Source organism: Leptinotarsa decemlineata, unplaced genomic scaffold, assembly GCF_025532065.1.
Source record: "Leptinotarsa decemlineata unplaced genomic scaffold, Ldec_3_MD MMD2_tig00002082_RagTag_RagTag, whole genome shotgun sequence".
Taxonomy (NCBI): domain Eukaryota; kingdom Metazoa; phylum Arthropoda; class Insecta; order Coleoptera; family Chrysomelidae; genus Leptinotarsa; species Leptinotarsa decemlineata.
The window spans coordinates 3,674,732-3,688,422 of NW_027412573.1; the positions used below are offsets into that span (position 1 = coordinate 3,674,732).

Sequence of the window (13,691 nt, forward strand, 5' to 3'; positions counted from 1 at the left end):
CTCTGATAAACCGTAGTCATCGCCCATTTGTACATAGTTATCAATGGCTTTTACTAGTGTTACTTCTCCTGAAAATTTGTCAGAAGGTGAGTATTTATCCGCAGCTACTAATTTCTCATAGAAACTTGTTGCAGCTGTAGCTAAGTCCTCTAATTTGTAAGGTGTAATTCCATCTAGCTTTTCCATAGCTTTGGAGAGTCTCTCTTCCCAAGTTTGCAAACCAACGAGTTCCGAAACAACCTAGAACAAACATTCAATGAAAATTAACTTTATCATCCTGATGAAATGGTTTAACTAACCTTTTGCTGATCGATTTCCTTGAACTGCATCAAGAAGTACACTAGCACTTCGCTCTGCTCCGCCGCCGTGTCTCCTTGAATCTTCGACCTAGCCTTGCCCGTATGGGTGGCCACATACGAATGCGAACCATCAAGAAGCAACAGCTTCACCTTCTCCTTGCTCCTTTCCAACCAAACCCCCATTTCGAAAGCGACACAAGCTCCAAACGAGTAACCGATAAGCATGTAAGGACCTTTTGGCTGAACTGTCTTGATCTGGCTGATGTAGTATTTCGCCAAATCGGCGATGCTCTTCAGTGGTGTCGCGGCAGTACATTGAAGGCCGTAAACTGGAGCGTCAATACATTTAGCTAGGCTTTCCAAGGCGTTAACCACACCCTCTATAGGATGTAGCAGGAAGACAGGGGTTTTGTTCTCGGCCGTCTTGCTGACCATCTTCACCAAACTCTTCTGAGGCATAATCATGGCACTTTGGTCGAAGTGTACGTTGTTATCTTGGGGTCCGGGGATTTCAGCTGGAGCGGGAGCGCTTCCGCCAGAGCTCAGTTCCAGGAGGCGGCCGAAAGTGAGCGCTCTGATCTCCTGAGCGCTGAGTACCAGGTCGTAGTTTCGTTCCAAGGTCTGCTTGATCTCGGCCCCCATGAGCGAGTCCATGCCCAAGTCTGCCAGAGACGCACTGGGCGCTACAGTGGAGGTGTCTTTGATTCCCAGGATATTCCCAACTGCGTCAGTGAGACTGACCTGGCTGCCTCCACCAGATGCTTTCCTCTTCTCGGCCAGAACCATGCTAGCAACTACGGAATGTGGCTGCTGCAGGAACACGTCCATTGTTGCCAGACATGAAGACATCCTCTGTGGCAAGGTGCCTGAGACTTCAGTGTCATTTCCTCCCATGGTTTCCAGGATTAAACCGACGTCTCCAATGGCTCCCCACTGGATTGCGATACCCGGTAAACCCGCGGAATGCCGGGCTTCCGCAATGCGCTCCATGGCCGAGTTGGCTAGACCATAATTGGCTTGACCGGCGTTACCTCTACCACAGGACACTGACGAGAAGTTGACAAAGTAGTCCAGGTGAGGGGCGAGGATTCTCGAAACGGCGTCCAAGTGCTTGCTCCCATCTACTTTCGGCTTGCAAACTGTCTTGAAATCTGCCTCGGATTGGTTCTCCATCATTGCGTCTCTCAGTACCACGGCTAGATTGAAAATGCCGCCTACGGGTCCGAGAGCGATGGACTCCTCCAGGAGTCTCTTGGCGCCTTTTTCAGTAGTCGCGTCCGCTGTGGATACTAAAACCTCAACGCCCTTCTCTCTCCACCTCCTTACGCAGAGAGACTGGTAGCCGGTCTTCACTCCGCTTCTGGATGTCAAGATGATCTTCGTGGCGCCCCTGTTGATTAACCAGTTGGCAAGTTCGAGCCCAAATCCTCCCAAACCTCCCACCAAGACGTAACTTTTCTCCGGGTCCATGTAGGTGCGAGGAATTGCGCCCACGGTCTTCGTGGCAGGACGCTGCGTCTTCCTGCTCTCTTCCTCGCGTATTTGCAGGAGGACTTTGCCGATGTGCTTGCCGGAAGCCATGAACCTGAACGCCTGCTCAACCTGGTGTTCGTTGTAGACAGTTTTCGGTAACGGCTGGACGGCTCCACTCTTGATGCCCTCACTCACTAGATTCATTACCTGGCGCTTCTCGGGGCTATCAGAATCGAACAAAGCGTCGAGGAGAATACCGTGGAACGTGGTGTTTTTCAGGAAAATGTTCATCCCCAGCGGGGAGTTGTTGGACAGATCCACTTTACCAATTTCCAGGAATCGTCCTCCGATGGCGAGACATCTGACAGAAGCTTGAAGCTGGTGGGCCGCCAAGGAGTTCAACACGCAGTCCACACCACGGCCGTTCGTTTGCGTCATGACAAGTTGCTCAAAGGATGTGTCTCGGGAGTTGCCGATATTCTCGTCTTCCAGCTGGGGAAAAGTTTTCTTGAGAAAGTCGCGCTTGGCTTGGCTGCTGACTGTAGTGAAAACGGTGCATCCCAAGTGGAGGGCGATCGAGATTGAAGCTTGTCCGACTCCACCAGTTCCGGCGTGTACCAGCAGAGATTCGCCTGGTTTCAATCCTCCGCGAACTATCAAGGCGTAGTAGCTCTGGAAAAATAGCAAGTATTGGATATTATTGGTCTATAAAAGTAGACTCATTGAAAAGAAAAGAATTGAACTTTCTGACAATTTTGAAAGATCTCTGTCTGAGTGAAAGAGTAATATTGATCTAGATGAACATCGCATCAAATGAGGTGCTTGCACTAGAAATTACTGTGGGCGACCGTAATAGCTTGAAGACATGGATACATAGAACTATTCAGCAACAATAAAGTCAAATTTTTGCAAAGATATTACTATGGATTTAAGGTCACTTCACAAGAGAAAAATAATAGTTAAATCAGTGTAGAAAAGGAAGAATCGGTTCCAAAGAAGGTAAAGTCAGTTCTATTTGCTGGAAAGGTCATTGAGTTAGATTCTTGGGAATGCACATGGGATAAGTTCCATTTCCATTATTTTCAAAGAAAAATCAACAGTGCGCAAAACTAGCAACACTTACCGTTCCATACACTACCGGGATCGTAGCAGCTTCTTCCATGCTCCACTTCTCCGGTATTTCCCAGAGAAAACCGGGATCAGCCAGTACCGTGGTGGCCAGACTTTTGGCTGCCACCATACCCATGACTCGTTTACCGCTGGAATCGCGCCCGGCGAATTCTAAACCAAGTATGCAGTCTTGTCCGGCAAGATCGCCTGGGAGAGCATCTGGGGGTAGTTTGCCCGTAGCCAACATGATGTCGCGGAAATTGAGAGGGGCGTAGTACACGTGGCATAATTCGGTATTCGAGTCGTCATCCCTGAAAACAAACAGATGAACTGAGCAACATCAAAAGATCACTTGTTCTATAAAAAATGCCGAAAATATATGCGGTTTATGGAATGAAAAAAAGCCGAACTACTTGCAGAAAGAAATGTAAAAACATTAAATTTAATGAAATAAAACAAAAATAATTACTTGTAATATCCAAGCGGACCTTCGATCCAGCGTAAACTAGCCAAATCTCCCCTCGTTAAGGTATTAATATAAGCGTGTTCAACCTGAAGTTTGCTGCTGTCATCATAATGCTCCAACGTAATGTGCCGGTAGCAACCCCAAACTTTATTCTTCAACACATTGTGAACTAGATCCTTCCTCAATTGGCTCTCATAAGCCGCAATAGTGAATTTGGGCGCCTTCGCATCTTGGATAAAAATGGATCTCAGGTTCGAACCGCCAGGCTCCTGCTTCAAACAGTTCACCATCCCGACCAAACCGGCAAGCTCTTCTCCTTGTACGTATACGTATATCTTCCTTCCGTCCGTTTCGGCTTGTTTCATGGTTTCCTTCAGGGGCTCCACCCACGAGAAGTTATTTTCAGTTACTTGAATGACGGTGGCATCGGCAGGTACCATGATAGGCTTGCGCAGGAGAATGTAAACTTTCATGTCGCTCAGCTGTTTACTCACGATCTCTAAACCAGCGAATTTTTCCGTATCGATTGGGCACTTGAGCTCCTCCAGCAGGATGAAGCCGCCTGGCTTGAGCGAAGCTAGGGCGTTTTCAAGCACATCCTTCTTGTTGTACATTAAGAGGTCACTGACGACGACCAAATGAGCGTCTTGCGTGACAGGATTGGTCGTTACGTCACGAATGACGTGCTTCACCTCGTTCGCGTCTAGGGCTGCCGTATCTACAATAGCCGATGTTACTACAGTGACATCTGCCGACAGCATCGGTTCCGATTCGATGATGTTTTTAATCGTAGGTGCCAGGACTGCTTCGATCGGTTTGTCAGTGCCCACTTCGGCGATTTTCAGCTTCAGCGCTCCAGAGCTGTTTTCTATCACTGTCTGCAAGATAACGGTGAGCGCTTGCGTTTTAGCTTTGTCAGAGTCTTCGGTTAGCGGTTGGGAGTTTTCATAAGGCACGAACTGGTACTTCTCGAGCTTGGGAGGAGCTTGAGCTTGCTGACGACGAGGTGCCAAACTGGCTTTCATTCCTCGCAATTCAATTCCGGCTGATTTGATGACTCCGATGTTTCTGTACATGTGGACTGGGATGTCTGAAAATGCATCATTTTGTCAGTAACTACTGAATATAGGTTATTTTTCGGAAATACACATTCAAAGAAAACATGTCGGTATGTTAAGTCATAATACAAAAAGATTTACGCAATATTTTAAAGAAAAAAAAAACATTTCAAAAGTGTTCAAGAATAATAATATACTCTAGCCAACATCAGACGTAAAGAATACTTTGACTTAATTTCACCTGTTCAGATCTAGCACAAATGTACGAGATAAATCACGCACGTTTGATATTTCGGACACCTTTGCTTTCTAATTCAAATTCTGAGGGAAAATTTCGTAGGATACAAAGAAAAAAATTGTTCCCCACGTTGGGCGCCAGACGCATATTCCCTAAATTCTTTTGCCGTGGTAACACATTAATTTCCAGAGTAGTTTTTTTAGGTGGGTTATAAAACTAGTTACTTACTTTCTCCTTCGGGTAACCCATCGGCAAAACTCAAATGCTCTTTGGGATTGATAAACGCTCTCTGCAACCTGGTCGGCAAATAAAGTTCTTTGGTATTTTGACCGAGTATGGAAAATTGTAACATTGTATCGATAAAGCTGATCCAGTTGTTCTCCCATTTGAGTTTTCCGCTGGTTCCTCGGTTATCCGATTCGGTTATGCCTCGGAAGATGCCAGTATAGTCATATCCGCGTAGGCGTAATTCCTTATATATGTCAGCGTTGTTTAGCGGTAGGACGTCTTTTTCGGTTCTGATCACTGGTTGGGGCAGGTTCAAAGCTTCCTTGGTTACGTCTTCTGGCACGCGGATTTTTCCAGTAACGGCTACGGATCCCCCTTCGCAGAGTTCAAATTCTCCAGTTCCCTCGAATATGTTGATCAAAAATTTAACGGAACCTTCTTTAGGCATTATTGTAGCTCTGTGGAACTGTACATCTTCCATAATCACTGGCAGTTGCTCGTAATCTTCGTTCCTGAGTTTCGCGAATGTTTTCCATACGAGAGTCTGAAACAAGTTGACTAATTAATATAGTCTACTATAAGACAAAAGCCTTCACTGCATCTGTCTGTCTGAACGCGATAAACTCGAAAACTGTGTACATTGGTTCAAATATTACGATGCTTCGTGTGAAGACGAAGTAGACTAAATACGCCAACTTGGTTGGTAAATCGCGCATCCAGGAGAATGTTGCAGTTCCGGTGTTTCTGGCAGAGGAAAGTCTGCCTGTTAAAATTATGTTACCATTCATTTTATTATAACAAGGGTGGCAACACTGTTTCTACTAGAACCGTTTCACCAACTGTACTTACCAAGTATCCTGTAGCTGGGAACAAAACCCTTCCGTCGATGGTATGTCCAATCAAGTATTCATCAGACTCTTTACTCAAATCTATATCAACGACGAGTTCTCCAGATCGGGATCCCTTTCCTGAAAAGTTTGCAACAGACCACTCTATCGAATGATCCCATTCGATCATGGAATTGATCATAGGGGTACCTCTTCCTACTGGGAAGCTAACTGGGTGATAGAGGTTGCCAAGTTTAGGTTGCGCTCCAGCATTATAGATCCTAGAAAAAAGAGTAGGGTTATCAGAAAATATTATGATACACTTAAAGGAGAGGCGTGGTTCCATGCAACCTAAACTATAGCATTTTTCAGCCTGTCAAAGGTGATAAGTTCAGGTAAATGATGCATGACACTATCATTTAGAGCAAAAATCAGAGAGAGTAAGTAGATATCTTAAATTTGGCACCTATATCGAAAGAAATTGGGTAATTGCTGAAATGATTTCAAATGAATTTTAGAAAATGTTCAATTTTTTGGTAAAGTTGATGAATTTAGGAATACACCTCTGGAAGACAGTGTTTGCCATCTCTGATTGGAAGATGATGAAGCAACAGAGTAGGGAAGAAGTAACTCTCCTCTTCTTTATCGATACATATTTTTTCAAATATATTTTAGCGATACTTCGGTTGAGTTTCTAACTACCGCTTCCGCGATTCCCCAATAATCTCATGAATACAGTTTCGAATGGAGAAGGAAATTAGTTTTGGGAACACTACTAGGCACAAATAAAGAATGTTCGTTACTTACTTTCCCAAGGCGGACAACAAGAATTCGATGTTATCGGCGTGCCCCCGCTTAACCAAACTGATATTGGTAGCCTTAGGTCCTAGCGCCCTCTTCAGAATGGCCTGCAAGAGCCCCGTGGGAGCGATTTCGATAACGATAGCATTCTCTGGAACGTGCTTGAGCGCCCCATGGAAAAGCACTGGCGACAGCAAGTTGTTCACGTGGTAGGCGACGGAACTCTGTTGGGCCATGGGAGAACTCCAGGCCGATTCCGGGATAGAAGAAGATATCCACCTGGGCGTCCTCGGTTTGGGGTTGGGGATGATTTCCTCCAATGCTTTACGCAGCCTCGGTCCGGCGTCCGCCACGTATTTGCTGTGGAAAGCGGTGCCGGAACTTTTGACCGCTCTGGCAAAAATGTCTTGAGCTTGGAGTTCGGAAACGAATTTCTCTATAGCCGCCGGCGGTCCCGACACGGTGACACTATCCTCGCTGTTGTGGCATGCGGGGTAAATTTCAGGCGGGCATTTTTTCTTCACTTCCTCCCAGGATAGACCGACCGCGGCCATTGCACCTGCCGGAAGTCTGCTTTCCAGGATAGCGCGGCCTCTGCAGAAGGCTGAGAGAACTGCTTGTTCCACGGTAAATGTTCCATCCGCGTAGGCGCAACCTTTAAGAAAGAATTATTCATAATTTCATGTGTTTGATAAAAATAATTGAGACTGTCTAAGACTCTTGAACATCTCCTGATGACGCTGACTTGGCTAGCGAAGCGCGTGTCGAGAGATAGTATTTTTGTTTCAGCGAGGAAACCGTGTTCTGACAAGATCTCTAGAGGCTAAAGCTATTTCGCGGTTCTCCCGAATAAATATCGCATAACCTCCGAGTGATAGATTGAACTTACCAAGTTCGCCGACAGAATGACCCACAATCACGTCAGGTTCAATCCCCAAAATCTTCAAAACATCCGTCAAGGCAACTTGCATCGCCGCTATCGAAACGAAAGAATTCAGAACGTTGTCGAACGTCGCCTCCGTGCCATTAATAATTATATCTTCCAAGTTCACGCCGCGTGGCTTCAAAGCATCGGCGCACTTCTTGATAGAATTCTTGAAACAATCGAGCTGCATCAAGTCCTTCGCCATACCGGCCCACTGAGATCCCATGCCGGAGAAAATGAAGGCGATAGGCCTGTCGTCTCCAGCCATCTGAGTAACCTCCTCGATGGCTTGATCTTTCAGAACGGCGTACCCTCTGAAGGCATGCCCATTGACGTTTCTGGAGTGTATTTCATCTACCAGCGCTAAAAACTCTTCGTCGTCCCTGTTCTGTTGGATTTTTGCGAGGAAATGTTGCACAGCTTCCTGCGTTCTTCCGGAGACACCAACCACTCGGGGGATAGGCCCCACTGGCCAGATGGTTTTGGGTTTGGGATTAGACCTCAGGACGATATGAGCATTGGCTCCACCGAATCCAAAGGAGTTAATGGCTACTATTCCGCCGTTCCAAGGCTCATTCTTCGCCACGACTTTCAAACGGCCATCGTTCAGAGCCGCTATGTCCGGGTTGGGGTTCTTGAAGTGGAGGTTCTGCGGGATCATTCCCGCTTCCATGGCAATCACTATTTTCGCCAAGGAGCATAGCCCGGAGGCCGGCTCAGAGTGACCCATGTTACTCTTGACGGATCCGATTAGTAGAGGCTCTTTGCGGTTTTTGCAGAAGAAATCCGCGATGGAATTCACCTCTTGAGGGTCTCCCACTTTGGTTCCGGTGCCGTGGGCTTCTACGTAGGCTACATCTTGGGGTTTGATCCCAATTTCGTCGTAAACCTCTCGGATGAGCTTGTTCTGCATGGCACCCGAGGGGAAGGTGATTCCTTGCTCTTTGTTACCGTCAGTGTTTGTCCTGGCGCCTAGAACCGTAGCGTATACTCTCCTCGAAACGCTGGCCCTTTGTAAATACACAACTACCGCTGCTTCGGATCTTACGTAGCCATTACCTGAAGCGTCAAAGGCTTTGCACATGCCTTGCGGACTGAGCATGCTCAATCTGTGGAACTGCAGGGAGGACGTCGGCTTGAGGAGTAAATTCACACCGCCTACAATAGCCGCGTCGCACTGTCCAGTTTTGATTGCGGTAACAGCCTGCTGGAACGCAAACAAACTGCTAGAACAAGCCGTATCAATGGCGTAACTAGGCCCGGAAAAGTCGAAAGTGTAGGAAATCCTGTTGGGGAACATGGCCCTGCAACACCCTGTCAGTCCATAACCATTCACTTGATCTGGATCTTGCGTCCAGAACTCTGAAGACTCGCTGTCCGACACCCCGATAAACACCCCCGTCTTCGACCCCTTTACTTCAGCGGGGTTCACTCCTGCATCGACCAGAGCTTCGTACGTCAACTCGAGCAGCATCCTCAGCTGGGGGTCCATCACGGTCGCCTGCTTGGCGTGCACGCCGAAGAAGGTGGCGTCGAAGTACTGCAGGTTCTTGATTTTGCCGGTACGTGTTGGTAGGCCGTAGAGACCCGACGGCCATCGTCTGGGGTCGTCTGTGACGAGGTCGACGCCATCGAAGAGCTGTTGCTTGAACTCTTCAATGGAGTTGCTCTCTGGGAGGCGACCGGATATGCCTGTGATGACGATGTCGTCGTTGAAGGAGATTCCCACGTGGCGGTCTGGTTCTGGTGCTCTGGCGGGCATGGTGGAGTTTCAGTAAAGTCAATCTGAAATCGAGAGAGAACCCATTAAGTACGGTCGTGATTGGTTCCAAATATATTGATAATGGAATAATATTGTCACAGATATCGAATATGTACAATAAACATTAGTAAACCCGGATGAAATAATTTTGTTAGAACAGTTATCAACTTATCATATTTACTTCCAGGTAGATGAATTTTCAAGAAGTCATTTTGCCACTTTTACTGCAGAAAAAGGACATATATCCGAAAGTGTAACCATCCTCGCAACCTTCAATAACCTTCCTCTTCAATTTTTCAATAATCAGCCCATAATATAAATGTTATAAAAACTTGAAGGGATTCTGAAAAATTTGTTAATTCTGTAATCTTCAAATTCGTTCTGATTTCCACTCCTCAGTTTGTTCGACTTTGATTCTAATATTTTTCCAGTGTTCACTATGAACTGCACAAGTTTCAATGAACATTCATTTCACAAGGCATACCGGTAATTACGGATTTCATGACACTAATTGTCATAACAGCAGAGAAAATTTATCTATCCGGCTGGACACACAATTTTCCGTTAAGACAGCTGTCAAACCTAGCTACCCAGTGGACGACTAAATTGTCCCCTTTTTACACAAAGTGTCTTGGTTTTTTGGTTGGTTGGTTGGTTGGTAAGTGATAAACTTCTACATCGCTCAACCGATCGTGATGAAACTTGACATCTATAAGTATTTTTTCATAGAAAAGGTTTTTAGGGTATTAATTTTTCTGTAACTCGCCACTAGATGGTGCTGTTGAACATTTTTTTGAAAGCACTGTTTTATAACACTGCGCACGCCTAAGTTCGTTGATTCTGATTCTGTCAAAACATTGGAACATCAGTGATACAGCAACATAGAACTAGTTTCTAATAACTCCGAATGTATGTCTTTATCTTGCTCGAGTTTTTTAAATCTCTCAAGTATCAGTGGAACAGATTTCTTGTTTTCGCTTTCCTCGAAAGCGAGGAAAGCGAAAGTGAAATAGTAAAATAATGACAGAATTGACGAATGCCTTTAAATATGAGGTTATCTTTGCGTTTTGTTATATGTAAGTTGTGTGTCACTGTAAAATAATCTGCAAACAAATTTACTATTTCAAAACCAGTATACGCTTCGGTGTCAAGATTCACCAACTCCGGAATAATATTAGTCTTCCTACGATTATTAATACAGTTCCAAAAATATAAGGAATTTGAATCAAGGTGAGATTAGGCATTATTCATAAACGCATTGTAACTTTGATAATCACTGATATGATCAAAAAGGCTTTTCAAGTATGACTACTTCATTTGCACCGTCAAAACAGAGTAAGTGCGAAAAGCAAGCAAAATGCTTGAACTTGCCTCAAGATTTGCCGAGTTTTCAACTCTTAAACCCTCAATCTTGCATCTGATTGGAAAGGCACCACGTGACTTAGTAACTTCCTGGTGGTGTTAGTGATCTCTGGAGATTGCATGCATTTTATTTAAAAGAGCGAAATGTATTACAAACTTATGCACTTGTTGCATTTCTGCTGTCACCTCATCTATGGAGTGGATTATTCTTCACAAGGACATACAGGTCCCGGTAGCAGAGAACATGCCTGTCCCGTGGCGGGACATACACATGTTTTTAGCATTTGGCAGAACTCTTGCCATCTTAGCTTGTAGTATATGATTGTATATATAAGTATAAGTAAGCTTCGAATGTTACAGCTGTAGTGGACGTCAAGAATGTTGTTGACAAGTGTCGTCAAAAAAAGATACACGATATACACAAATAAAATAAAATAATGCTATTTCATTGCGCTAAATGGCGCAGTCGGTAGGATGAGAGAAGACAACCTGAAATTCTATAGAATTGAAAATATGGCAAGCTCATGTTTATCACTGATGCATTATCCAGAGCATGTTCTAAAACATCGAAAAAAAACACTAACTCTTGTTTGAATGATGTAGTTCAACTTCATTAAAAAGCTCGACTTGTTTGGCTGAGTTTGTATAGATGTAAGTCACAACAAACTCTTGCGAGTTGCAGTGGGGGATCGAATATACCACTCACTACTACTTACTTACTGCTATTATCTTTCATTAATGACTTTCACCTCGAAATAAACATTCAGCTGCGCAAAAAACTGAATGATATGAGATTTATTTGACGGAGGGATTAAATTTATGGTGTGATCATTACCTTGAATTGTATACTCATTGATTTCCGCGACTTACTTATCTGTTATCCCAAAGTATATAACATTATCTGATAAAATTCTACATTGCAATATATAATATCAACAATGTCAGTTTTATTCGAACTACTGACAATCATTAAATGGATCCACAACCACGAAATCGTTATTTTGCTATTGAACCGTTTTTGAGAAATAAATTAGCCTATATCATCAAATGTACAATGTTTATTTTGTATTCTTATTCAAGTAACATTTAATGGTGGGATTTTCACTGGGTAGTTAACAAAACCGCAACACCTGTTTCGTTATATAATAGCTTCCTCAGGTGTGTTCATCTGACTGAATTCCATCAAATTTGGACTTTTTATAATAGCAATTTGAATCACATAACCATCTATCTAAATAATGACTAATACTTTTAAATGAGTTTGGTACATGAAAATGTAATAAACCAATTACCAATTTCCACATTAGAAAACAAATACAAAAGTGGGGAAGAATTCAATTCTTTTTGGTTATTCAGTGAAATTTCGTAATTTTTAATGTTTACAATGTTTAATGTTACAAAAATGGAGTGCTACAAGGATCGGTTTTGGGACCCACTCTTTTTCTTGTATATATCAATGATTAACTGTGTCTAAACACCATTTTATTGCATAGTAAAATTGTTGAAGATCTGAATAATAAGATAATCAGATATATTAATGTAATCAAGTCTTGGTGCGATTCGAATCTTCTCTCTTTTAATATAAAAAAAAATATAATAACTTTCAAATGTACTTTAGAAGATATGCCTCTAGAAAATAAGAAGATTGAAAATAAAGACTGCACAAAATTTTTAGGCCTATATATTGACAGTAAATTGAAGTTTGAAGCACACGTCAACCAATTGAAGAATAAAATCTCCTAAGGGTGCTATGCAATGAGAATTATTTCAAGGGAACTTGGTACTGCCACGGCTATAAACGCATATTATGCATTAATTGAATCTCAACTGAGATATGCCATTCCTTTCTGAGGGGTATGTAACTCTAGTCTGCTAGATTCAGTACTTAAACTGCAAAAGAAAGCCATTAGATATGTGTTCAAACTAGGACCGTGCAATTCATGTAGGCAGTTATTTGCAGAAAAAAATATATTGACAGTTGTGGCTCTCTTTGTAATGGAAACTGCGTGTCTTATACACAAACATAGGTCAAAATTTGAATATATTTCTTCGTGTCATAGCACTCGCCTAAAATCTAAAAATAATTTTAAATTACCATTGCCTTCTTCATCCCTAGTAAAGGACTCCATTTTCTATAACGGTGTTAAAATGTATAATCACTTACCGTCTCATTTTAGAAATAGCTACGATAGTATTGACAGCTTTAGAAAATACACAAAAAAACTTCTCGCGAGCAGACCCTATTATAGTTTGCAAGAATTTTACAATGACAACTTCCAGTGAAATTGTAATTTATTGCGGGTACTGTATAGCATAGTCGATTAGACTGTTGAATTATAAGTCGTAAAATTGACAAAACGTTCAAATAACTTTTTATGATTGATATTTTATTTATTCATTAACACTTATTCTATTGAATAAAATGTATAATTGATAAATGTATATGTTCATATACTGCTTGTTTATATAACAATTCTGTTTTTATTTTTATTCTATTTTATTTATATTTTACATAATTGTGTGTATTTTGCCTAAATTTTATTTCTGTACGTGTATATTCTACTTTGTCAACAAAACAAGAGTTTTTTCGACAATAAAGTATATTTTGATTGATTGATTGATTGATTGAAATGTATTACTTCACGGTCGTGGTTAAATTTATGTCCCTGTACCAAAAGACAGTTTGTAGATGAGGAATAGGACTTTACATTCAAGAAACTACGACTATGTTTGTCCAATATAAAGTGTTTACTAATATGAGAGTTATGTTTGAACGAAACAACTATGGATTAAAATTTAAAAAAATCACATTCGATATTTCCAGAAAGCCATTCTTCACGAAATACTTTAAAACTAAAAAATTAATTGGAGAAATAAGATTTGAATTCCTATCGTTGTAATACTTTTTAAACCATTTTTTAAAAGCCCACACTTCATTTTTCTTGGCAGTGCTTGAATAATTTGAACTGTAAAAAAACTTCGATGACAGAGTTTTAATTCATCTTTTGTACAGTAGTTAAAGGTGATTAGGATGTTCACCATTTTATGATGCAAATTATGTGTCAAACGCTCGACACTGACTTGAATAATACTCATTCAGGCAGTCATAAAAATATGAATTGAAAGCGAAGGTCTAAGAGTC

At 42.4% G+C, this 13,691-nt stretch overlaps 1 protein-coding gene across 2 annotated transcripts in view; it reads right to left on the reverse strand.

Annotated features, from left to right (window-relative positions):
• FASN1 (Fatty acid synthase 1) overlaps nt 1–13,691 on the reverse strand; it is a 29,529-nt gene that overhangs the window by 538 nt on the left and 15,300 nt on the right. Inside the window, exons 1-9 of one of the 2 annotated variants that reach the window (XM_074176846.1) lie at nt 9,369–9,689; nt 7,390–9,210; nt 6,507–7,155; nt 5,722–5,980; nt 4,873–5,416; nt 3,352–4,438; nt 2,896–3,193; nt 300–2,444; nt 1–240 (exon numbers count right to left, since the gene is read on the reverse strand). In XM_074176846.1, coding sequence (XP_074032947.1) covers nt 1–240; nt 300–2,444; nt 2,896–3,193; nt 3,352–4,438; nt 4,873–5,416; nt 5,722–5,980; nt 6,507–7,155; nt 7,390–9,187 — 7,020 coding nt within the window. In that variant the 5' untranslated portion in view covers nt 9,188–9,210; nt 9,369–9,689. Of the gene's footprint in view, nt 241–299; nt 2,445–2,895; nt 3,194–3,351; nt 4,439–4,872; nt 5,417–5,721; nt 5,981–6,506; nt 7,156–7,389; nt 9,211–9,368; nt 9,690–13,691 lie in introns of those variants that run through there. The other variant, XM_023156620.2, reaches the window with a different exon arrangement.